General features: G+C 39.6%; 1 protein-coding gene and 1 long non-coding RNA gene across 2 annotated transcripts in view; one reads left to right on the top strand and one right to left on the bottom strand.

The window, feature by feature from the left end:
• Positions 1–83: 83 nt before the first annotated feature.
• Positions 84–8158, bottom strand: efcab14 (EF-hand calcium binding domain 14). The gene is made up of 8 exons (XM_066682015.1): positions 7056–8158; positions 5716–5861; positions 5287–5432; positions 3702–3800; positions 3438–3548; positions 3113–3188; positions 2886–3011; positions 84–2733 (listed from the first exon to the last, which is right to left on the bottom strand). The coding sequence occupies exons 1-8, from the start codon at positions 7229–7231 to the stop codon at positions 2558–2560; spliced, it is 1056 nt and encodes a 351-aa protein (XP_066538112.1). The 5' UTR covers positions 7232–8158; the 3' UTR covers positions 84–2557.
• A 718-nt stretch (positions 8159–8876) lies between these two features.
• Positions 8877–26902, top strand: part of LOC136706738 (uncharacterized) — a 102537-nt gene continuing 84511 nt past the window's right edge. Inside the window, exon 1 of the long non-coding RNA XR_010804140.1 lies at positions 8877–9063. This is a non-coding gene — a long non-coding RNA (uncharacterized lncRNA). The remainder of the gene's footprint in view (positions 9064–26902) is intronic.

Raw genomic sequence — 26902 nt, 5'->3', positions numbered from 1 at the left:
ACACCCTGAGTGTTTGTTCTGAGGCTGAAATGTAGCAAGTATTCTTTTAACAAAATGAATGTACGTCTTGCATGATAATCCTTATTCATTTTCTGTAACTTCTCTGTCCAGTTTAGGGTCGCAGTATGTCCAGAATCATTGGGCACAGTCTGGATAGGGCGGCGGTCCATTACAGGGTATTTCTCACACGCATGCACACAACATTGGGCAGTTTCACACAGTCAGTTCCCCTTACCAACATGAGTATGGGTCACCAAACCCCTCATCGACAGTCACCCAAATCAAGGAGTGAACCCAGGAACCCAAGTGTAGCAGGGAAACCATATTTTGTGTTACTATGCTGCCCAACATGCCCCTTATGAAACAGAAAATAACCCGCCCCCAAAGAAAAAACAGTGAAAGGGCATGAGTGGATTCAGATAAATTAGGCCTTTATACATATGTTAAAAGCAAAATGCAGAGCAAAATTGAATTCATTAAAATGTACAATGCGGTTCTCCGACCCACCCCACTAGAGGAACAATCTTTATTAATACATAAAGCAGTTCAAAATGAGCCTGAGTACCAGCCTACTGCCAAGGTGCATGGCTCCTTCCCAGTCTGACGCTATACACATTCAGCTAAGCCAATTATACAGTTAACATTTAGACTAGATTATAAACATTGACCAGAAAAGTGTGACAAAATTGGAGGAGAAATAAAGCAGTGCTACTGCCACTAGGCTGATAGTCAGGCTAATACATGTTTCATATATTTACATTACTAAGCATTAAACATTAAAATGTGGACAGTAAGTGAAATATTAGCATGAAGGTAAAAAAAAAAATTCAAATCCAGTCAGTGTTGTTTCACTACCTGTCGAGATCTCCTCCCCCAACCCTGTGTAGAGTCGTCTCCACCCCCCGACACAATATTGAAGTAAGAATAAAGGATAAACAGAGTAAAACACGAGTTCCAATTAACGGCCAAACTACAAACACTAATTTTTGTTTAAAAAAACAGGACAAGGCCTAAAGGGGAATTCTATTAAAGCTTCTCTATGGTCACATGGTTAAAATCTAAACAAAAATCATTTAGTGTTGTTTGATATTGTATACAGGAGGTCCTTGGGTTACGTCAGTCCTGAGTTACGATGTTTCGTGGTTACGACACATCTCCCATTTACTGTATAAAGCCTTGTTTCGACTTAAGTGGTTTTGCGTCGTAAACGTCGTAACGTGAACTTCGTGTTTGGTGTGCGCGGCGGAAGAATACACGGTTACGCGGCTCGGGATCGAGGAAAGGATGTTAGGATAGGATAAGCGTGTACAATATGTTATTTACGTACAGTATGTACCAACTTACACCGAAAATCGGTTTACGACGCCACGTAGGAACGAATCAAGTTGAGGACCCCCTGTACGTTGTTCTGGAGAAATTTAGCCAATTAGAGTTATTAGAGTGGAATTGGCGACCTCTATGGTGGAACTCTGCAATTGCACAACATACGCACAGAAGAACATTTCGTAATGTGGGTTATGCTACGTTCTGTTTCCGTGATATATATATATATATATATATATATATATATATATATATATATATATATTTGTGTTCTAAATATTGCCATTGCCGTTTCCTATCACCACTGCTGTAATTAGCTTTTTCTCCATAATGGGCGTTTAAATCAACTACTGTAAATGACTTTGTTTACAGATCCATAATCGAATAAAACAGAAAATATAAAGATTCTGAAGAGTTCCTCTTTAGTCTGTGAAACTGGCCCACAGTACATTGTTATTGCTACATTTGCTGAATGAAAAATGGATTTGTTAATTAAATAATTTAGAAAGCTTACTCATATCTTACTCATAGCCCTTCAAAATGTAAATTAAGTTTAGGTTTAGAAGGGAACATATTCCAATAGATAACAAAAACAAACCAAAAAAAAAACCCACACACTAGTGAACCTTCCAGCATGACTGTGTACTTATAGAAAAACATGACTAGCAACATTCAGAGAATCACAATAGGGAAGTGTGACATTTTGTGAGAGTAAGACTAAGGAAATCTCTTCATTTCAAGGTTAGGCATCAAAGTAGCCAAGTGAAAAAACTGCAATAAAAGTATTGACTTATGATTAGCTATTCATTTTTCATGTCACATTCACATGTACTAAAACAAAATCATACGTCTTCAGCTTAAGGATCTTCTGAGCTTTGCTTCTGAGGTCAATTACAGCACTGTAAGCAGTTAAGTCAAATCTGCTGTTCCCAAGAGACAACATTGACACATTTCAGTTGATGACATGTACCCTGTGGTGGTAGCATGCAAAGAGGATCCATCTGCCGTCGGCCGCTTAAACACTCAATACTGATTTAAACGAATTAGAAAGTGCAGCAGTCACTGAGAGCCTCGGCCCGAACAGTATCCAATGGAGTCAGTGCATCATTCGGATGTTCATTTAGGGCTCAAGTGTTCTTGTTTATTTTCAGTGTTCTTCATGTTTGTTTCGCGATTAGGAACCCAGCCACAAACCAATCGATTTTGATCCGTTAAAGAAAGCCGAGGTCTTGGCTTACAGAGCGAGAGCAGCCTGGAGCTCTGCAAGTGTGTATCTGTGGTCTTTATTTACGTCAAACGGTTGAAGACGGTGGGCATCAGGAGTGGATGAGCCCAAAATATTCCTCAAGTCCTCATAGGACACTCCCTCAGTGGTGTAGTCCCTGTGAGTTTGTAGGAGCTTCTCCAAATCTAAAAGAAAGGAGAGAGAACCAAAAAGATCTCAGTAACACCAAGAGATTCAACGCCCACAAAAGGAAACAAATCTTAAACCTACATATAATAATAAGAGCCAGCTTCCCAGAGCCAGGTGAGGTTTCACTTTAGCAACCAAAAATAATCACCTTCAACAGAGCGGACTCCTGGAAATCGTAGAAGCTGACGTAAAGGTGAATTCTCTCTCTTTGCACGGCTCCTGTTCAAAAATTGTGGGAGCTGAGTGGGGATAAAACTGGAAGGCTGTGTTGGACCTTTGGGAGTGGGACACAAGATGCACATAAGATTCCATTAAGTACCCTTCTTAGGAGCAACAACTAAAGAAATTTCTTGAAATTGTGGAAAAGACTCATACCAGCATTTCCATTGCTGTCTGTCCCCTCAATGAAACTCTTGCTGCTGTCGTCATGGTCCACTGCTGGTGGAGATTCCTAAATTTAACAGTGACGTTAGGTCAACATTTCTATTGCGTCTAAAGTAATTTCAGCGTATGTAATTAAGTACGATTAAATTTAAAGGTGTAAACAAAACAACAGAGAAAATATATATAAAATAATTTGTCTAATAAAAAATTACTGCTAAAATGATTAATGAGTAATAAAAAGTAATACACATCTACACCATACACAACTAGAGCATGTGTTTGAAGGTTGTTTTTTTCCCCTCTCACAACTGTTTACCGATTGAGTCTTTTGTTTTTTCGCTCCTTCCTTCTGATCCTCTATAAACGTCTGAATCATTTTCACATCATGTTGAACAGATGTAAGTGTGCTTCCAATTGTAGCGACACTCTGTAGGGAAAACATGCACAGATTAAAACATCAGATAATACCGTTTTTAGGAGCACAAAAAAATCACAAACGGCATATGATGAAATGGAAATATTTGCCTGGGCTTAAACTGTTATTATTGTATGTTGATGGAAGCTTTAAAAATACACATACCTTCTGGAGCTCTTCAACCGTTGTTGGCAGAGTAATCAAATCTGATGCTGATTTAATGTTTGCCTTTAGGTGGTTAACAGCAGAGTCCAGTGTCGTTATCTACACAGAGAGATTGGGGGGGGGGGAGGCTTTGTGTGAAACAGCCCTGAAGGTGGTAACCAATTTCATACCAAATAAACAACCTGGTGTCTAAGATGAAAAGTCCATGTCAATGCTACACCGTCCCTTGAGTATTTTATTTTTACTAAGAACTCCATTATTTAATTAAACTCATTAGTGAAAAAGGTTCAGAAACCAACCCCTCTGCTACGAGAATGGTTTGGTGATTCTGAACGCACATTTATGGAATATTCTGACAGTAAAATGCAAGGGTCGTTTCTATGAAACATTTTGGTCCATTATGTTAAATATCAAGGTAAATATCAGTCTGAATATTGTATTGTTTACTAGGCTTTTTACAAATATGAATAGGTCAATGCATGTAACATATTTGAAACCAAAATTTGAGAGGGTATTTAATGCAATGTTCTCCCTGTGTCCGCGTGGGTTTCCTCCGGGTGCTCTGGTTTCCTTCCAAAGTCCAAAAACACACGTTGGTAGGTGGATTGGCGACTCAAAAGTGTCCGTAGGTGTGTGTGTGAGTGAATGTGCGTGTTGCCCTGTGAAGGACTGGCGCCCCCTCCAAGGTGTATTTCTGCCTTGTGCCCAATGATTCCAGGTAGGCTCTGGACCCACTGCGACCCTGAACTGGATAAGGGTTACAGATAATGAATGGATGGATATTTAATGCACTCAAGAACAGGAGAATTGAGTTTAAACTTCAGCATTTCCTTATAATGGTCATCCAGCATCTATTTTCAGATTCTAGATTTGCACAAAGCCAGCTTCTAGAAAACTGAGATGCTGTGTTAAATGTAAGTAAAAAAAAAAAAAAGAATAAAATGATATGCAAATAATATGTAACCTATGTCATTGAAAATAGTACAACATTTAAATTAATAGCACAGAGAATCAATTTATTTCTGGCATCAAATATTTTTTATATATATTGGCCAATGTTTTTTTTTCCCCCCCATGTACCGTTTTCAATTAAATATGGAGTTGAAATGATTTGCAAATCATTGTGTTCCGTTTTTATTTACATTTTACACAGCATCTTTCTTGGAAATGGGGTTTGTATATTTCTGTATCAGAAATTTGTGCCATCATCAACCTCCAAAGGAAATGATCGGTGTAAAAAGAGGAAACCACTGTCTTTGTGCAGCGATGGGTATCAAAGAAATTGAAACATCGGTTGGTGAGTTGTTAAAGCCCTTTCAAAAACACACACAGGAGCAAAATGACATTAAAACAAACATTTACAAAGTATTAATGTGGACTCTTATCAGAGCAGTGACGATACATTACATAAAACCAAAGGCTTCACACGGGTGAAAGGGCAACCTATTGGGACCAGAACCACTTTTGGCACTTTTTCAACTGACAAAGCACGAAGGGAGATTTAAAAGATGTGTTAAAAAATGAGTTTGATTTGTTGGGTGCTTCTCTGGGTCCAGTGAGAATAAAATGTTGGACGTAAACATACCTTTCTGTTGATTTCCGTTAGATTGGACCATAATTTATTCAAGCCCTTGTCTCCAGTCTCAATATCCTCCAACATCTTCTGCTTGGCTTTCAGCTCATCACTAAGCTTGGGTATTTCATGTGAAGAAGACTTCTGACTTGATTCCACTGTTAACAGAAACATGACCCGGGCGTTGTAAAACAGACTTCCTTAAGGACGGTTACAGAAGCCAAATCAAATGTTGGCACGACAAGAGACAGGACAAAGTACATCTGTTCACTTTTTCTTATTCAAGTGTGGAAAGCATGGTCATATAATACAGGTTCATGATGACATCTTATTGTGGGCCAAAGATCAGCTTGGTGCAAATGAATTGTAAGGGGCAGGCTAAGGATTGAGTATCAAACAGATGACATAGAACATTTAGCAGAATTGTAAGTGCCAACTTACTGGTGCGAAGCTTCTCTTTGAGAGAATCCAAATCTTCTTTAAGTGCTATCTGCATCCATATCAGTCCAGCACAGGCCATTACACAAGCAGCCAAAATGATGAACACACATAAGGGGTAGCAGATTGTGCAGCACTGGGTGTAACTTCTGCAAAAAAAATAAATAATTAAAGTCAGGTTAAATACTAACACCATTTACAGTCAACAATGCATTTGCCAACTCCTGTCCTGTAGTCTACCCATATTGTAGAATGTCATGTTTTCTTCACCTGGGACAAAATGTCCTGGCATGCTTAAGAATGACTCAGTGTGTTAGAAATCCAGCTGCCACCTACTTTCGTTTTGAATCCCTGACTTAATGATTTGAAATGCCAGTTTGACCAGATAAACTGCGCCTGTTTTTTAATTATGCTAAAGTTATATATAGAAACTAGAAATTGTGTTAGAACAAACACTGAGAAATTAGAATGTGTGTTTGGAACTCAGCTTTTAGCCTGATCACTTAAACCTATATTAAAATCTGATCAATTACAATACTATTCAAGTTTAGACTTGGTGATTTGCTTCCCTACAGTTCAAATGATTTCCTGCAAAGCATAATTTGGTTGGACTCAGCAACCAAACACGGGCGGCACGGTGGCGCCGCAGGTAGTGTCGCAGTCACACAGCTCCAGGGGCCTGGAGGTTGTGGGTTCGATTCCCGCTCTGGGTGACTGTCTGTCTGACTGTCTGTGAGGAGTGTGGTGTGTTCTCCCTGTGTCTGTGTGGGTTTCCTCTGGGTGCTCCGGTTTCCTCCCACAGTCCAAAAACATACGTAGGTGGGTTGGTGACTCAAAAGTGTCCGTAGGGGGGTGTGTGTGTGTGTGTTGCCCTGTGAAGGAGTAGCGCCCCTTCCAGGGTGTATTCCCGCCTTGAGCCCAATGATTCCAGGTAGGCTCTAGACCCACCGTGCTTACAGATAATAAATGAATGAAAGGCAAACACAGTTATTTAGAGTGATTTATATGATATGCATCATTTTAGAGAAACTGATTCAGAATTGGTAATAATTAGACATCTGAGGCATTTAATGTATCGAAAATCTGTCAGTTTGGCTGAATGATGATCTAGAATATTTATGTAAGCAAATATGAACCAGCCTTATGATCGTATCACTAATTAAGTAGTGAAAATATAATTGCAGTTCTGTTAAAATTGTGACCCTTGCTTCCTATCACCACCACTGTAATAATAAATAATAAAAAACTTCCCTAATGGTATGAGTCTGTACAATAGACCACTCTAAAAGACTGACTGACTTGAGCAGACCTAAATTAAGAATGGTGTGTAGTGGCCCACTAACTTTCTGAATGCTCCGACGCCGCTGAGGGAGGTGAACTCCTCGTCGTCTGAACTGGACTCGGACTCAGACCCGGGAGGTTCAGTTCTCAGTAGCCGGTGTCCGGAGCCCTTCTTCGGCTTCTTCCTCTTGCTGTCTCCTAGTCCTATCAAAGCATTCAGCTCCTTGCGTTTCTTCATCTTTTTCTGAGGGGTCAGTGCTCCAGCCGACCCCGTCTTCAGCCCCACCAAATCCAACGTTTTATCCAGTTTGTTTCAGCTATTCTTGAAAGTGTTAGACTATCACACACGATGTGAAACGGGTTGTTAATTTGAGGATATGTAAATATCTACTACACGGGCAGGTAGCTAGCTGGAACCCCTGGAAGTTGTCTGTAGGGTTGAAAATATCTACTTTTCAATCATCCACATGTAAATTAAGGTTCAAGCATTGCTCTGGGAAGACCAGGATATCCACTGTAACTACAGGGAGGGAGGCTTGAAAGCTGAATATAGTGTGAAAGAGCCCTGTGTTATCAGGTTAAATAAAATTCCCCACTTTAAGCTTAAAACAACGTTGTAAACATTACAGGCTAGCTATAATTAAAATGGCACCTCATTTCAACAACGAGGCCGATATAAAATTAACGAATCTAGCTCTTAGTCGTGTGATTAGACTAAGCGCGTTCTGTGAGATCACCAAAACAACACGGACCTCGGTTCCCGTTTCTCTGATATTTACAAACCCTTGGTGCTAATATCTAGGTGCTGACAGATGATAAAACAACCCTTTACTCTCAACTTTACACAACACACTCAGTGTTTACAATCTAACGTTAGCTACAGCTACCCATACCCTCCCATTACCACACACGAAAACAGTTTTTAACGAGGTTTTTAGAGGATTTCTGCCAACTGTACCTACTGATAGCAAACACCGCTTTCATTAAGTTCAATTTAGACTTATTTATGCCCTTCTAATGGTCACAGATAGACTAAAATCGCTTAAATGTAAGTCGTTAGCTTAGCCAGTCGGCTCTTTTTCAAACGCTTCCTTTCAAGGAAGATTTGGTTTTGTGCCGCAGAAGAAACTGCGCAGGTTTTAAAGACACGCCGAGGTTTCGCCGATCTGTAAATGCAGCCGCTGTCGATTCTTCACCGTGTATGACTTACAGATCTGCACCTCTCTGCTGAAAACACGTCACTAGATTTCAAAATAAAAGTCCATATCAACCAGAGAACAGAGCCTTAATTGGAGAGTTGTGACGGCGGTTTAACGTTGGAGGGAGACGTTTGTTTAAAAAAACAAAAGTGTAAAAATACTATATTATTTTAGATTAACATATAAAGTTCTAGTTTTGGCGTGTACATAACAAACTAATACCCAACTTTAGACCTAACCTTGTTAAGCCATGTCTGAGAGGTTTTATTTTAAAATCAGTGTCCAAAAAACGGTCTGAAACAGGCCCTGCCCTCCTCTAAATGTTACAATGTGCAGTTTCTGCGGTGCTGAACCTGGAGTGCCAACTGTCCCTATTACACAAGTGAAGCAATGATTTTGAAGCTGTATTTTAATATTTCTTTAAAAAAAAAAAACAAACAAACAAAAAAAAAAAAACACTGCTTGACCCCCCTTTTAAGGCATTTCACTAACGTTTTTGTATATCAATTCAAGACTCCTTGGTGTGCATGTAAATTGTTATTCAACACTGCGCTAGTGTCCAGGTGCTGAATTGTGTAATTAGGAGTATGTGTGACTCAATATGGCCAGATGGTTAAAGCAACGGTTGAGTTGTCTGCCTTAGGTTTTGCACGTAACATATACATATAAATAATTACCTGAAACTCTGGTGCCATTTGATTTTAGTAAAACATTTTATTGCAAGGTGAAAAAGTGTAGGGCCTAGTATGAAACCTGAATGATTGAATGTGATGCTAATTTGATTTGCAGTCTTGCTTCAAGACTTCAAACATTCCAGGGTTCCAAGTTCCTTTGTTTGAAGCTGAAAAGAAGCCTCTGATAACTCCTTCTGGTGAGTAACTAATTATATAATTAAGTTAACTAAGTATTTACTAATCTGGGTGATTTCATCCCTGGTATTAATTGCTGTTTAATGTGAACAATAAGAGAATGTATATTTAACAAATGAAGAACATAATTAGTCCTGTTTAGTTGATTAGTGCAATAGTGTGAAATATTGTATTGAACCTTTTTAAATATTTTGATGCATGATGTTTTTAACCATATATTTAAACAAGACCACATAGTTTTCTGATGGGATGTAGCATAGTATTAGATGCCTGGCTTTTGTTCATAGTGTTGTTTGCTAGTTCACTACACATTCGTTATTTCTGATTGAAAATTGTGAAGGAAAGAAGACGCATGTACCAAACAAGGTTGCACAGAAATATAATACTTTTAGGCCTATTGCAGATATTTATGTATGTATTTGTTTGTATGTCTGTAATGAATGAATCTTTTGGTAAACCTTTTAAATATTCTGAGACAAAACAAACCGTGACTGGCAATGTTTCTCAGTCTCTTTAATTTTCAAGCTGCTGTTGGAGAAAGTGTTAGAGAAAATGCATCTTGGCCTTAAGTCAGCAGTGTTATTAAAATCTGAACTGCATCACAATGGAAGTCAAATATCAAATCCTTTAACTAAAACACTCCTTTATTCATGGGGTACACAGTCATATCTAACACCACTGTACATGCTGACAGTGCATATAAAGATATAAGATGCATGCACTGCAAATATTAAATTCCTCTGGCTTTTTCTGTACTCTGTAGCCCTGAGCCAAAGATAAGCTGATTTTATTTTTCTATTTTATAAAAAAAACATTCTCTTATTACACTTGTGTTCAACTGTTCTGCCTTTGATTTTCAAAAAAAAAAATAAATAAATGTATTTTCTTTCAATAATTAAATGTTGTTGTCTTTTACATCACCTAATATCACTTTTAGATGTGCTGGTGGGTCTATAAAGCAGGCATCAAAAAATCTAGTAGAGAATCCCCAGAACTTAACCTATTAAAAGGTTTCCCTCCTCCCAGTCTGTTACAGTCAGATCTGTCACTACACTAATGAAAATATTCACATCTGCTTTTCTACTGCAAACTAACTGCTTATCCTTACTGTTTTCTGAGAAAATGGTGGCCCAGACCAGACCAGCTGCTCACCTCCATCTACTGCCACCAGCCTCTGATCACTCTCCATGATCAACTACACTAAAGTAGAAAGGGACTGAGATTAGCAACACTCTGATGGATGCTTCCAATCTGATGCACTGTTGTTATGCCCCCAGATTGATGCCACTATCATTATTACAATTAGTGTACTGTAGCATAATGACACGTAACTGGTGATCATTTAAATTTCAATCTGTAGTTTGATCAGAGACGGATGGATCCCCTTTGAGTCTTGGTTCTTCCCGAGGTTTTTTCCTCCAGCCTCAAGGGAGTTGCCATTGTCGTCTTCGGCTTGCTCGCACTGGGCTTTGATTTAAATGTTCTGTTCTGCTACTATGTGAAGATGCTTTGTTGTAAAAGGCACTATATAAACAAATTTGATTAAAATGTTGTAGAACAGTAGTTTTAGCTAAAATGAAAACAGCTTTATGTGAGTCAGCTCAACAGCATAAGAATTTGCTATGTTAATAATGTTTGCTTATATTGTCTTAACATACTGTTTTAGTATTCACTAAATTTAAAGGCCCCCATATGCGACCCTCTAGGCCAGGAGTCACGAGTAGGCGGGCCATGGGCTGGGTAGAGCTAAACTGCTTTAAAAAGTAGTTAAAATAATTTTTCAAATGATATTATTTTTCCGGGGCGGCACTGTGGCGCAGCAGGTTAGTGTCACAGTCACACAGCTCCAGGGACATGGGGGTTGTGGGTTCGAGTCCCGTTCTGGGTGACTGTCTGTGAGGAGTTGGTGTGTTCTCCCTGTGTCTGTGTGGGTTTCCTCCGGGTGATTGACTGTCTGAGGAGTGTGGTGTGTTCTCCCTGTGTCTGCGTGGGTTTCCTCCGGGTGCTCTGGTTTCCTCCCACAGTCCAAAAACATGTTAGTAGGTGGAATGGTGACTCAAAAGTATCCGTAGGTGTGTGTGTGAGTGAATGTGTGAGTGTGTGTTGCCCTGTGAAGGACTGGCGCCCCCTCCAGGGTGTATTCCTGCTTTGCGCCCAATGATTCCAGGTAGGCTCTGGACCCACCACGACCCTGAACTGGATAAGGGTTACAGATAATGAATGAATGAATGAATATTATTTTTCCTGTTTTGTAGATTGTTTTAATATAGTATATTGTATTTATGGGCCTATGAAGTGAATAGGGTACTATAAGTTATGTTTAAATTATATATTGTAACGATATATAAATAGAATCTTTATTCTGAATGTTGTGCAATCATAGAATAATCTATGGCCTTGTCCAAAAATCTTGATCCATGAACCCTTTTTTATTTACTGCTTTGTACTTGTGCACAGGGTTGAAATTATTTTCACAAATTTCTGCAACCAGTATGATTTTACATGGTTCAGAATGCTGATTACAAACTGTGGTTCTAAACTGTTGAACACCAGCGAATGTCTAAACATAACATTTATTAATTTGTTGAGGGGAAAAAATTTAACATTGTTTCATCCATTCCATATTTTTGTCATTATTCCGATGGCTGTTTAACATTCCTTTTAATTTTAAATACTTTTAAGGAAGACTTGGGAGGAGCAGAATGGGTTTCTAGTGGTCTACTAGCCAAAGGTGGGTGGGTGTATTCATGTGTATGTGTATGTAATGTGTGTGTGTGTGTGTGTATATACATTTATTTTCTGGGTTTGTGATAGTCTCAAACCCAGTCTCCTAAATGCTAGTGTATGCCAGTGTAAGTTTTCACAGTCAAACGTTTTCTGTCTTTGTGGTGTGGGTGAACATGCCCTCAGGTGAGATTGGGGATGGAAATGTAACCTTTTTTTGCTGTCTCACCTTGAGAGGGATGTGTTGGGTTGTTGAAATGTCAGTTTGTCTCTTACATTGCTTTTCCAGCTTTTCTAAAAAAAAGTGTTTCTGCAGCAGCTAGAATACATTTATTGCAGTGTATGGGTTGAATAACAAAATGTGGATGCTGTTCTCTGCCAGGTACAATCAGTGTTTCTACAATAAACTGCTGATAAACACTTGTTTTACAGATCAATAGTTTTTCCCAGCATGACATTTTCTTTAATTAAACCCATCCCAGTTTGCAATAAATATGTGGCCCAAAATGTGGCACATCTTCAGTTCTTTTATGACTTACATTTGGCCTTGAATTATGGTGTTAACTTGGGTTCAGCTCAGCCACAAGTCATGGTTTTATGGGCCAGATATCAGGTGTGTTGTGGAGGAAATCTTGGCCAAGTCTGGCGCACACAACCTGTAGGTTTCCATGCCGTAACTCAGGTGTAAGAGCCAAAATGTGTCTATCTGAAATATCTGCAATAATTTATGAGCAGGGATACGTCAGATTTTAATAATCCGTTTCATGTGAACTCTGGTGTCAGATCTTCCATCTTCCAAGTAGGAAACTTCAACAGGAATGCCTCCACAAAACTGATTTCCTACTCTGAATGTTAGGTGAGCCTCAACAGCCTCAAGTTCAGAATCCAAAATGGCTGCCCACATGTCAACCATGTGCTAACAGTGCTGACTCTCCTAACATTTTCTGAATGTTTGACTGGAATGTGGTCAAATGTGTGACCTCATTCCCTGCTTCAACATCCCAATTATGAGATGAATGGAATGCAGCATTAAAATTCGCATTCAGCTACCACTTTCTACCACAGACTTAGCACTTAGGCTAGTTTGAGACAAGTTTCAGTCAGCTACAGGTTGAGTTTGGGCTTTAGTGTGTCCAGGCAGATCTTTTCTTTTGCAACATAAACGATGTCTTATTGCTCACGTGGAGAATATACCACACAAAATCACCAGAATTTTCCTGACTAGACAATTCTTGTGCAGCCAGGGTAGAGGTGACATACTCACAGTTCACCTTTAAATGTATGTCCTTGCTCGGATTCAGCGTGCCCTAACATTCCCCACTGCGAGATTCTGGAGGGGCTCACTTCATCTCGGCTCGCCTGAAATATGTCAGAGCTCTGTGGGGGCGATGGCTCCTGAAAGCCCTTTACAAATCCAGTGTTTGACAGGCTTCTCTGAGAGGTGTGGGTTCTTCTTTTTTTTTTTCTCTTCTCTCCCCCCCCCCAAATTCCTTCACCCAACAAAGCTCCAGGCACTGGCAAAGCCTCCTCAGCAGGACTCCGCCTGTTCAAAGACACTTGTGATGTTTCATCTATTTGCCGCCGTTTCTCTTGGTTCTGTTTGTGACTGGGTATAGCAGTCTGTTATGAAGAAGCTGGGGTTGTGCATGAGGGGCGGGGGGCATCTGATTAGACGGAAACACTTGTTTTCGCACTTTGTTCGCCACAGGGGTCCTCTTAGGCTTGTTGAGACAGATTCCTGTGGTTTGGGTTTGGCAGACATTTTGTGTGGTGTAGGTAGCGATGGAGCGCCAGTGCGATGAATAGAAATTGGAGGACCAGATTGCTAATTAGAACACTTTCATCTGATGTGCAGTGTCATGTGAATACAGATTACCACAGCCAGTGTGGAACAAGGTCTCGCTTCAGGAGTGGCCTACGGAGACTCCGCCTCTCAAAGGGTGGTCACCTTTTTCACTTTGCTTTTTGAAGTGCTCTTAGCAGAGTAGTGTGGCATGCTGTGTTTACTTAAATAGCGTATGTCATGTGCTTCATATAATTAAAATAAAGCTTTAAAACAAATAAAGGATTGGGGCACAACTTATTTTTCATAATATTAAGTGTACAACGTCATTTTTGTGTAACATAAATGTAATTCAAATTTCTAGAATTTTTCCACTGACAACGCTAAAATGACATGCTAATAATTTGCTAAGTACACAATTGCTAACATCAAAATCACCATCCTTAAAACATCTAAACCAAAACCCTTGTTTAGTTGTGGATACAATATTAGCCCTAAAAACAGAACAGATCGATACATATGCTTTTGCAGTTCTTTTTTTCTTGATAAAACTCATAACAAATGCAATGAATACATTTTCAGCTACAGATAACTTCAGTGTGTAAAAACAGGACTAATGTGTGTAATTGTGTGGTCAGTGTGGCACATCCTGATGACAACTGAGTAGGTATTTCATCCAGGTCTGTAGTGCCCATGGAGCTGCTCTGTGCTGTGTAACATTTGCATTTGTGTTGAATCTACAACTTCTGTGCTTCGTTTATTTATGAATAATAATTAGTTAAAATCTGCTTTAATCTGGCAACAGATGAACACTTGTTTTATGTCACAAAATATTAAGATAAACACTGCACAGCTTTAATTTCAACTGAACACTTTCTTCTAAAAAGTGTCAAAATACATGAACTGAGATATGATTCGTGAACGTTTTCCTTTCAGAACTAGCGCTTTTTGAGTGACTGCATATGCCCAAGGACCCAAGAATTGGGTGCAAAGTTACACCCATAACCTCCAGTCATTAAACCTCAGGATAACTAAAGCACAATCAGGGCAGTTGTTGTGAGGCACATAGCAAGCTTCTTTACAATGATACCTGGGCAATTTTACACCATACTCATATCTATTATAAGTGCAACATAATTTTTTATTTTACTGAATAATTCCAACATATAAATAAATATTCAGAATGGTTTGATAGTAATTACAAAGCAATGTTCTCACAGCTATGCTGTAGTGACTATTATAAACACCAGTTTTTGTGATGTCTACATTGTAAATTGAACACTTATTGCTTTCCAAACTGAGCAGTGAATCTACATGTTCTGAGGGTTTCATATTGTATGTAATATAGGTCATAAAATATGGTAGATGACTGGAGTATGTCTTTTTTTTACATTTTTAAAAATGTTTTATATTTCCTTCCCCACTGTGGCACTAATACTAGACCCTACCCATGTTGGATCCAACTATTTCTTGAGCTAGTTATGGAACCATTTTCATACACAACATTGGGATCAGTGTGGCACGATGGCCCTATTAGTGTTGCTGTCTCACAGTTCCAGATCCTGGGTTTATGGGTTCAGTCCCTGCCTCAGGTCACTGTCTGTGAGGAGGTGTGTTCTCTCAGTGTCTATGTGGGTTTCTTCCGGGTGTTCCAGTTTCTACCCACAGTTCTTAAACATGTTGGTACGTGGATTGGTTACAGAAATATGACAGTGACTGTGTGTGGTAGTGTGTGAAGCCCTGTTTTGGATTGGCACCCTGTCCAGGGAGTGTTTGTGCCTTGCACCCAGTCATTCTAGTTAGGCTCCGGGACCCCCACCCCCCACCCTGAACATTCATTCATTCTCTGTAAGCGCTTATCCAGTTCAGGGTCACAGTGGGTCCAGAGCCTACCTGGAATCATTGGGCACAAGGTGGGAACACACCCTGGAGGGGGTGCCTGTCTTTCACAGGGCAACACACACACACATTCACTCACACTTTTTGTTTTGCCAATCCACCTAACAACATGTGTTTTTGGACCGTGGGAGGAAACCGGAGCACCTGGAGGACACCCACACAGACACAGGGCGAACACACCAAACCCTTTGATTTCTTTCCACCATTACCACCTCTGAAGTGATGAGAATTCCCTTTAAATAAATTTTACTGTATATAATTTCATGAGTTCAAAGCGAACACTGAAACACATTGGCAGTATATAAATGGCTAATATTATGGCTATGCTAGGATTATTTATTCCTCTAGGTCATAGCATAATATTGAATTCTCTAACCATGGAATATTTACCACCAGCAAAAAAAAAAAAAAAAAGGCTAAGGTTGAATGGCTGGTGAACAGAATGGTTTCATCAGGAGAATTTATGTAATAAAGATTAAGAATAGATTTTCCCATATGATTTATACATTTTGGAGCACATTTAATGATGCTTCTTTGCTACTTTTATGTGGCTGGAACATGGTCCAGAACTTCTGCCTACATTTTTCTCCCCTGTATGCTTTCAGAACTAATATCCTGTGTTTACTTAGGCTACATTTCAGGGGCGCGTTCTTTTATCCTCTTCAATCAGACCAGCCATGCCTGGCTGACCCAAAATTATTACAGTCTCGGCAAAATGTAGAAGCTAAGGCTGTGAGATTAGCATCGAACTTTGTTTTCATTTTAGCCCTTTTTGGCCTCGCGACCGTTTTCCAGCAAAAATACCACAGATGACCACCAAGGGGCGCTCTCTTTACACAATAAATGATCAGCCCTTCGCCTTCTTGACTCAGCGAACTGTGCTCTGAGAAATACAGTGCCCGGGGAAGATGAATGTAGCTCATTTTCTCACTCAGGTTAAAATTCGCGACAAGTCCTCAGTCTCCTTTTGCTTTGAGAATGAATCAATGAATCATGACAAGGCTATAAAAATAGATGCAAGTTAGAATTGCTCTCGTTACTGTCGCCTTTTAATCATTTCATTGTGAAAAATTAAAATGGAGTGTTCTTATCCAAAATTCTAGGGGGAAGAGCTTTTTAATTTCACATCACTGAATCCCATATGAAAAAGCCCAGTAGAAATCTTAAATGTCATTAAGACACCTGCCAATCAACGTTACTACTTCAAATCCATTATTCAAATTCTAATATGTCTGTGTTCTATATTCACGTGTAAATCAAGTTTGCGTTTCTTTAAGCCACGTTTATTATGATCAGAAAAAGACTAAGGGTTGCATTTAGAGCTGTTGTAGAGTCATGTGTATTTTTGTCATTTTTTCAGCGCAAGTCCTTAACCTTCACGTAAACCAAACCCTAACCGTAACCCCTGTATAATCTGGGTCGGTTCACCAGCAGCATGTGCATTTCACGCTTTACTGGCACAAAAATGTGGTGCCAACACATTTGTCCAGGCTGAAAAACATGTGTATTACACACTTCAGGTGTGACACCAGGTTGTTTATTAACACCTCTCCAGGAGATCAAGATCTGAATCAATTTACAGAAAGCTGAAAAATCCCCCCCACCACAACCACCACCACCATCCAAGCACCATCCAATATGTTTGGTGTTGACTTTCTGGTGCTGAACTTTTTGTCCAATACCACTTCCTGACCTCGCCAATGTTTTTATGGCTGAACAGCATTCGTATTTCATGGCGATATTTCCTAAACCCTCCCCAAAGTAGTAGAAACTATCTATTAATGCCCTTTGTATCAGAAGAAGTCTATAATGTAGGCCAGCATCAGGATAGACATTCAGTTCGGCATAGGTCTAACAATGTTAGAAATAATTAGAAATACAAAGTTTGAATTGGTAGGTGGATCATTCTCAGCACTTCAGTGACACCTAATGTTATGTTAGCATGTTAGCATGTGTTGCACTGATGCAAGTGGATCAGATACAGCAGCACTTCTAAAGTTTTAAACAAAATGTCCACTCTATTAGACACATCTACCTCTTTGGTCCACATTGTAGATGTACTGTTGGCGATAGTCTGTAGTCTATCAGTGGTCACAGGATGTTGATGGAAATGTTTTTATACTGAGAGTGTTTAACAATGGAATTTTATAAAATTGTGTTTATGCTTTTCTCTCTCTCACCGTATTCCACTGCAGTGCAGGGCTCTGATTGCCTTTCTCCTATGTGCTGGAATCTAAGTAAACAACCAGGTGCACACGAACAAGAACCAGGCAAAGTGCAGCCTGCTCTCTCCTAATTGGCTAAACGCAAAGTGCAAATAACATGCTTTAAGGGGACGTACTATGTGGAGGGGGTGGGGGCACTTTTGCGTGCATTAGCATGTTGTTTTGAGTATCAGGAGCTCCTGCGAACTCAAAATGGCTGCAGGACTTTTGCATGTGAGACTGCAAGGATGAATTTGAAGGGAGCAAAACAAATACAACAGTCGTGGAGAAATGGAGAAAGGAACAAAGACGTGAACATAACTAAACCTGCTTTTCTGTGCCTTACTCTTGATAACTCGCATTTGGAGTAAACAGATGGTTATTCTGAACAGGGCCATTTAGACAGAGGCACAATGGGGCTGTGTTGTTTGAGAATGTCAGACACTTCCTTAAGAGTCCACGACTATTAACTTGCGGAATAACGTGGGCCCTTCAAAGTGGAAAATGTTCTGTTCTGAGTCTGGCTACATCTCCTGTTTAAAAGACTTGGTGTGGTGAGCTTTTTTCCGCAAAAATGTAAGAACTAACAGACTAACTAAGAAAAAGCTCCTGTTAAAGGCCTCCAGACACCTTTTAACAGCCGTTCTAAACCAAATCAAAGGGAGCCGTGTCCCTGGTTGGCTGGTGTGTTTTCTGTAAGGAAAGGCTCTACATTCTGCTACAACATGAGGCGAGTTGAATCTCTGACAGTAATATATCCGTTTTGCCGCTCTTATCTCTGTAATGTAAATGCAATTACTATAAACTGGAAAGGCTATACTTGAGGCTTAAATATGAGCAAAAAGAATTAAATAACAGATTAATCACAATGAGCTACTGAAAATGACGATTAATTGCAGTTAATTATTTACCATCGTTGCTAATACGTAAGATGATATAGAAAAGATCTTAAATGTTTGCTGCATATTGAAGAATGCACTTGAGACTCTGTTGTGGTAATCTTCATTATGAGGGTGTAAATACCCCTTAATGTGAGTAATTAATTTAAATGGGTCCTAATTTGATGTATAACCACATAATCACAAATGAAAAATGCTGTGTGCATTTCTTCTATCAGCTCAGTGCCTCAGCATCTTTGAAACATGCCCTCAGTATTAATAAGATCCAATATATTTCAATTATGAGAATATTAGCATTCGTCTACTTGTAGAAACAAATGTAAAAGACTGACTAGATTTATTCCGTACACGTGTTTCTTTTAATCATTGCTTTAGATTCAATAATTGTTACTTAAATAAAATGTATCCACAATTTAGTTTTTTTTTCTTCTTCAATTCAGTGGATTACTTTGTCCCTCCATTTGATTTTGCATTTCATAAACTTAAATGCAGATGCTGAATTTGCATTTGGTTTAATTTAATTTGTGATAATATACTACTTGCCTTGTGAAGGACTGCCCCCCCCCCCTCCAGGGTGTATTCCCGCCTTGCGCCCAATCCAATCCCTGAACTGGATAAGCGCTTACAGATAGTGAATGAATGAGTATACTACTTGATTTCAATTCACTATTCATTGTTTAGTAAGATAGTGTTCTACTAGTTTAACTCCACATCCTGTAATGGTGCTGTGTCCTTTTCCAGATGAGTCACATTGTTTCAAATGTAGGGGTTGTGCACATTCTAATGATTAAATTTTAATATCTTAGTAACTTCACCATATATTATCTCCACAGTGAATACAGTGCCATCTTTCTAGTTTGTCAGAAACCTAGAAATTCAGTTTCAGGACCGGACATCATTTGTTAACAAATACCACTATCCCTTTCCTGTCTTGTTAAAATATACAATCTGCATTTTACAGAATTTTTAGGCCGTAATTAAAGGCAGTCAGTACCCCAAGTGGTTCCAGAATTTGAATACTGGAATAACTGACTACTAAACATGCCACAAGGGTTCTTTTGAGCAATGCCATAAAAGAAACCACATTTGATCCCCCAAGGAATCATGTCTGAAAAAGCTGGTAAGAATGTGGAATGTTTTTAATGGTTTGAACATCCTTCACATAATGCAAATGCTGCTTGAAAGTTAAGTCCGCATCTGGTCATCAATTAAATGCGTAAATCCCTAAAATCTCAGCTCTGTTCATCAGAATTAAGTGTTAAATTAAGTCAACTAATGCCTTTTAAAGTGGTTAAGTTATGATTATACTTTCTTTTTCATACAGTATGCGTGGATGTATGAATATGAAATTCGTCCCTGTCTGCCATTGCCTGCACCTTGAAAGCTCCACCAGAAAAGTTGACAGGATTGGTTCCTTGGGTTTCCAGGATGTTACTGGTAAAGCACTTTTATAGCTGCATATATAGAATTAAGAGTGCTGAATGTAATTTAATGAAACAGTGCATAATATTACTACATGCATCTTTTTTTTTTGTAAAAAATACTGCAGCAAAATCCCTGTCTTGACCATTAGACCATGGCTGACCTTAAATGTTAATGTTAAATAAATGCATAAATGTATATAAAAAAAATGGTCAGATTCCTTCCATAATTTTATATATGAATGTGTTTTTAAATAAAAGAAGCAGAAGAATGAGTCACTTTATTAATCCCCATAAGGAAATAGCTTTTCCGCATTTAACCCATCCGTGGTAGTGAACAATTCACACACTAGGGGCAGTGAACACACCCTCATCCGGAGCAGTGTGTTGCCAACCACCATGGCCTGGGAAGCAATTTGGGTGTTAGGTGCCTTAAGGGCACTTTAGTGGGAGACTGTTTCCTGCCCGTTTTGGGAATTGAACCCGTGTCCCTCCGGTCTCAAGCTTTCACCTCTAACTTTTCTACTCAATACACACTCCATTTAAAATAGAAATAAAAATAAGACTAAAATTTGGCACTTTTTTTAAACAGAATTAATTTCTTAAACTAAACTAAAACGTTTTCAACTAAAATGAACAATTAAACGATTAACATGAGGCACGTTTTAGCCAAAAGACTACCACTAAATCAGTTGCAAGAACTGACACTGGAACAAGCTGTGTAAAATATTCGGAAAGTAAAATGGTTCTTCTGTGTCAACGCTTTTTGGCACCTTTTATTTTAAAGAGAGTAGTTGCACAGAAAGTTAAAAACCACTCGTAAACAGGAATTGCCAGCACAGTGCTGCAGGCATCAGAGCATATTTTTTTGTCTTAGTGGCTGGTCTTGTAGCATTGTGGTTTGAAAGCAACTGTTGTAATGGTACATAATAACTAGCCTGCCAGTTTCAGTGGTTCCAGGCCAGAGCTTCAAGAGACTTGGAGGCAAACTGGCCTGCACTGTTCAGCCTGATTAGGTTAGACCTTTTGCAGGAAAAGTATTTTTGCTCCCACGATAATGCCTTATTCATCAATGTCAGCGTCAAGAGTAAGAGCCTACAGCAATTCCTCTTTGATGAATTGCTCCTGATCCAAATTGACATGCATGCTGAACATGGCCGTGAACTCCCTGAACACACACATCAGATTCAATCATCTATGTGGTGTCAGAGAGAGAGAGAGAGGGAGACGAGCTAAGGCCAGATTCTCACCTGCTAGCTCCCCGAAGGCTCAGAGTTAGCCTGGAACTAGACAAACCAGCCCTCCACCGGAACATAGTGTTGCAGTGCATCGTCCAGCGCTGGAGAGGTTTTGGCGGATGGGCTTTAGTGCACCTCTGGGAACTCTTGGTTATTCTGTTGATGGAGCCTCAGCAATTGAAGGCACAACTGAGAGTGTGTGAGCTCTCCCTCCGGAGCCATATTTATGGGTCTATCTGACCCCACACCCGCTGCACGAATACACATTCAGGCACTAAACCTTATTTATACACACGTAACACATTGTGTTTTATGTCTTTGAGCATGCAGACAGACTTTAATCTGTGGAGGATAAAAAAGGAGATTGTTCAGTAGCTCTGTTCTGGCCGGGCAGGCGGGGGCAGGAGTGGGGAAGGAAAAATAAATAAAGAATAATAATAAAAAACAGCGTAAAGATGAATTGGTGAATGTGTTTCAAGTCGGTGGGTGGAAATAAGTTTATCTATCACGTTCAAGTTCAATCTGTATTTCATTGGGTGGAATTTGAATGGGGTAGATAAACTTAATTCAACCCCAAGAACTGTATTTGAAGTGTATCGTAAAGTATCTAAAATCTGATAGGCTAACATTAATATGGGAGTCCCTAGGATGTGCCTATAAAATCCTCAGTGTAGCGTCCTTATCGACTCAGTGGACTCCTTTCATGTTAGTACATAAAGGCCTGCTACCCACAGAGCTGCATCCTCTCCTCAGTGACTGCAGCTCAACCGCGAAGGACTGAAACTTTGATGAACTAGTGTGGACTTGAAGTTGGACTCCGGGACTTCAGCTGATGTGTTTGGAAGAGGCCAACACCAGGAGGCAAATCCATGCCGCTTTCCATTGTGGTGGATGCTGATTGAGCAAGATGGATCTGTCTGGGAGAAGAAAGACTAGGCCTTTACCCGTTTAGCGCTCTTGGCCAACTCTGGATGGCATGAGTTGTGGAACATGTGGAAGAAATAACGGCGGAAATATGCGAGAGAGCAGCTTGCAATTTTGGGACTTTTAGCCCAACGCCTATAATGTTAGTGTCACCTAAAAGGACGAAATGACTGGCAGAGGTGGAAAAAGTGATGGACGGCTAATTGGATTGGCCAAGTCAGGAGCTAATTGACCTCTTAAATGCTCTGCTGATAGGCTCAGGTAGACGTGACAGACAATTGCTCTCGCTGTTCTCACTTACCGTGTAGCAATGCAGGTTCTAAAGTAAACGCAGTCTTAATGAAATGTAATGCATTTAACATCTCACTAATAGCAAGGGAGAAGACTGCAATTACTTGGCAGAGTCTTGGAGAATAATAGAAGTTCTATTAGCAGAAAAGAGCAGGCCTGCCCCGGCCACTGATTCTTTCAACGAGATAACACTTAATGGGTCTCATAATCAATGACAAACCAATTGGAAATCCCTTCAGTGCCTTGTTTGGATCTTGTTGTCAGAACCCTCCACTCTGTTTAATCTCCACCCTGGACCTTTCTAACCAGATTTGAACAACTGATTTCACCATTGGCTTTTTGTCACTTTCAATGGCCGCCGGCTTTTCTCAGCTGCGGCCGACCAGTCAGAGGCCGAGAACGGCTGTTGTTGCAGAGGCGTGCGTAATGCATACGCTTCGAGCTTCTTGTTGGGGAGGGTGGCAAGTTAGGGAATGCCGAGTACTGTGCACTTGTTTGGTAATGCAGAGGCTGTTCTGCAATTCTCTTTGTAAAAGTGTCTCTCCGGCTCGCCGCCTGACAGGCCGGGGGATGAGTGCAAGCATGTGGGGGATACACAGGGGAGGGCGTCAGCACATTTGGGTATTACCTTCAAAGTGTTTTGCCCGTATGCTGGATCTTACCGGCATTAGCCTCATAAAAGTACACAGAAGTAGTGTAAGAGATAAGGGTTACAGTGCGCCAAGGTGAAATGCATTGCGGTCCCTCCCTCCCTCTCTCTTTCTCTCTTTGTCTCTCTTTTAAACATCACTCAGGGCGTTCAGCGCTGTCGCTTCACGCAGGGCACTTAATTGCAAAAGAAAGCAAACGCTGATATAGGACAGCGTAAATAAATGAAGAATCCCATCAACAGCCTTTGAAATTCAACTGAATTTAATCACTTTTGGAGCGATTTTTTTTACCCTACCCCCCTCATGACAAGTTCAAATAACTCCCTGCTGCTAGGGTAATCTACACTTTTCATGTTCATTAATAATTATAAAGGTTTGCAGACTATTATTTCGAAGCCCACGTTCTCTTGGCAACCCTGGCCGGGTCTGCTTTATACTGTCAAACCTTTTCCATTTTGTTCAGCCTGAGCTCATTTTGTTGAGAGCAGACAGTCTGGAGTATAAGGTTGGTCGGGATGTACTTTGTTCACATGGTCCAGCGAGTCTCTTACAGCCGTGTGGTATTTTGGCATGTCATGTCTAACTACTGCACAGAATAATATCATATTTTTGTAATCTTTTTTCATTAATGTTAATTTTTTGGCTTGTATATGGACGTCACATCTATACTTTCACTGGCAGTTTTATCTGAAACATATATGCTGCTCATATACTTTTACTGCAGCCAATCGGTCGATGCACAATTTGTGTTAGCTATATCCTATAGCCCCACATCAATGGTCAGTTTCTGACCAAATGTTTTTTGGCGGCAGGCAGTGGAAATAACTGCACTGCTGATGTGGGGAAGCATGAGGTAGGGGTTTATTCTATTGTGGAACCCTCCTAGGCCTTAAGAGTACACCTAATGAACTGTGAGAAGTAAATGTTTCTCTCTTGTCATGTCTTGAAAAATGTGTCTCTAGCCCATTGTTGTGTAATACAGTAATGCATTTCTTTTAAAGTCAGGAAATGGAATATTGTCCGAATAGAGTTTTTTCTTTGAGGTATCTAGATATATGCAGCCAAGCTAACATTCCACTTGTTAGGCCATGATTAGAAAGTGATTGAGACCAATGATGCAATGACAGAACATATGCTTAAGCCTTTAGAAAAACCTCTGTTTGTAAACATTGGCAGTTTTCTAAGTAGTTTTTAGTTGGTTATTAGATATAGAACAATATGGTGGCAACTTGGGTCTCAACACATTGTAAAATTGCTACATACAAGGGACTTAATTTATGTCTCTTACAAACTTTAAACAGACAGATTTTTTGTTTTTAATCTAGAAACAATAATAATAATAATATTAAATTAAAGTTGAATTACTGTTATCCCTGCTTTGGAATCCCATGGAGGTAATAGTCTTTATATTTGAAGTGGTTTTTTTTTTCTTGTCCCAGTTTTCAATCCATTTTTGACATTTATAGCTTAAATACAAGACCTAACTCTAACAGTCACTGTTCACCACTGGTTTGCATTAAAGTATATGGAAAAATGTGTAAGAAATGCTGGAGATGAATAACATCTGTAGTGCATTTATGGAGATCTCGTTTCCCCATATTCCCTCGCAGTCTATGAAGTTGCATAAGATGCATTTGCTCCATGGATTGTGCGCTGATCACATTATTTACAAATCATCACCTCCATGGATTGTGATAAGCTTCATCTGCAACATATTTCTGTCATTCTGCCCAGCGCCTCGCTTTATAAACTCTAATTATGCAAGCACATTTCATACAATTTTCACCCATTTTGTCCCATCGTCTTATGTAAATGCATTCATGGGAATTTACTATAAAGGAATAACAAGTGAAAGCAAAGAAATATATTTTTTTTCTAGCCCAAAATGTTGAGCTGTGCACATTACCAATGTGTATCTTTCTAGCCATGCCTTGAAACAGATCAGATTAAGCATTGTGAAACCCTTCCAAACTCTCTTGGGAAGCATAGGAGGGAAGCAAAGTTCATGTGAAAACGCCCTAAATGGAAGATCTCTCTTAAAATATGAAAAGATTTAGCCAACATTTCTGCAGTCTGCGTTCTGTCGAGACCAGTGTATCATATTATCATATGGTGTGGGCTCAATGGTCCTTGCTGTATTATTATGTATTTTTTTAATCTAAAAAAGGCAAAGAATTAGGAGAATCAACAAGAGAGCCATAGATAAAGCAGAGGAGTATCAATGTAGCAAGTCTGAATTTTCACAGCATGAGTTATATCCCTATAATCCAGCCAAAATAAATAATAATAATAAAAAACAACCTTTTCAATGTGCTCCTGTGTTAATGGATGTACTTTATTCTACCAGCTAAGTGTATCAAGGCTTGTAGTTGAGCTGAGGCAGGCTCAGTGCACCCTCTTCGAGCTGGTACTCAATAGGTGGTCTCTGGTCTGAGTCCAAGCCTAAATGCAATTTATTACAGACAAACAACCAAACATCAGAGGTGGGGGGGACTCTCCTCACAATCCGTCTAAATTCTGCATGATCTCATTTTGTTTCTTGTGGTCCAATCACGGGATTTTAAAACAATTTCCAGGACAACAGTGACATCACTCAGCAGTCGTTTAAATTGTGAACATGTGCTTGTCAAAAGCAGCCTAGCAAATTGCTACAAAGTCACACTAGGTAGTATTTTTACTCTTAAAGTACAGCTTTAAAGTCATTGTGATGCTTCACTGTCCTGTAGTGGGCAGAATAGAATCTTTGTCTTTGCTACTCTGGACTCAGCACTGCAGGTACTACACTATTTATTTACTTTGGGAGGTGAGTAGGAAGACCAGGAGCCAAAATAAATAATTAAATAAATAAAAATGTAGCTAGTGTTCCTTTTTTAAGGGTTGGCTACTGTTTCATGTCCAAAAAATAAAATGGCGTCTTCTAAATGGCTCTCTACAAAGAGCAATTGGCGGACAGTAAAAACCACTTGTTTTAAGGATGAAGGGGAAAAACTGTTCATTTTGTTTTACTTATTTGACTTCTTTGGACCTTCAGTTCTGTGGAAGTGTGCTTAGTGGACTGTTTTTTATTTTTTACTTGTTACTTGCTCTGGAGTAATTGTGAAGTAAAAACAATTGCATGCACCAGGAATAGTGGGCTTTGTTTTTGGCTGTGATTTTGTAATTACATTTTTAGTGTTTTATTTTTACTGTGTAATTACGGCTTGATCTTTATGGTAGCAGCTGTTAATTTATAGCCACCAGCTCAAGATGAGAGTAATGATTAATGATTAGTAATGATTAGATAATTTTAGCTTTAGTTTACTGGCATGTTTGTTTATGTTCTTGCCACTCTGTCTATTCTACTCAGTGGTTTTCTCTGGAGACACCATGAGGATTTTTTTTAATCAAATCAAATTTATTTATATAGCGCTTTTCACAACTGATGTTGTCACAAAGCAGCTTCACAGAATTCCAGTAAGACAAGATTTGACATGAAATGTAAAGACAAATGTAAAACCCTCAAGTGAGCAAGCCAGGGGCGACAGTGGCAAGGAAAAACTCCCCCAGCTGAGGAAGAAACCTTGGGAGGAACCAAGGCTCACAAGGGGTGACCCATCCTCCTCTGGTCAATCTACTGGTGATGATAGTTAGTAGTCCATGAGAACTTCAGTGTAGGGACAGCTTCAAGGCACTTGGTGGTTGCTGGAGCGTGGGCAGCTGGTCTGAAGCGTGGAGGAGGATCTCGACAGTCATCCATCAGTGTCCAGACAGACAGGTGGGCAGTCGTTTACTCGGAAAGATGTAAAGGGATGGAATTAGTTTTGAACTG

The sequence above is a fragment of the Hoplias malabaricus genome, chromosome 9, assembly GCF_029633855.1.
Source record: "Hoplias malabaricus isolate fHopMal1 chromosome 9, fHopMal1.hap1, whole genome shotgun sequence".
Taxonomy (NCBI): domain Eukaryota; kingdom Metazoa; phylum Chordata; class Actinopteri; order Characiformes; family Erythrinidae; genus Hoplias; species Hoplias malabaricus.
Note: the sequence above shows the minus strand (reverse complement) of the source record. Positions and strands in the feature narration are given on the sequence as shown.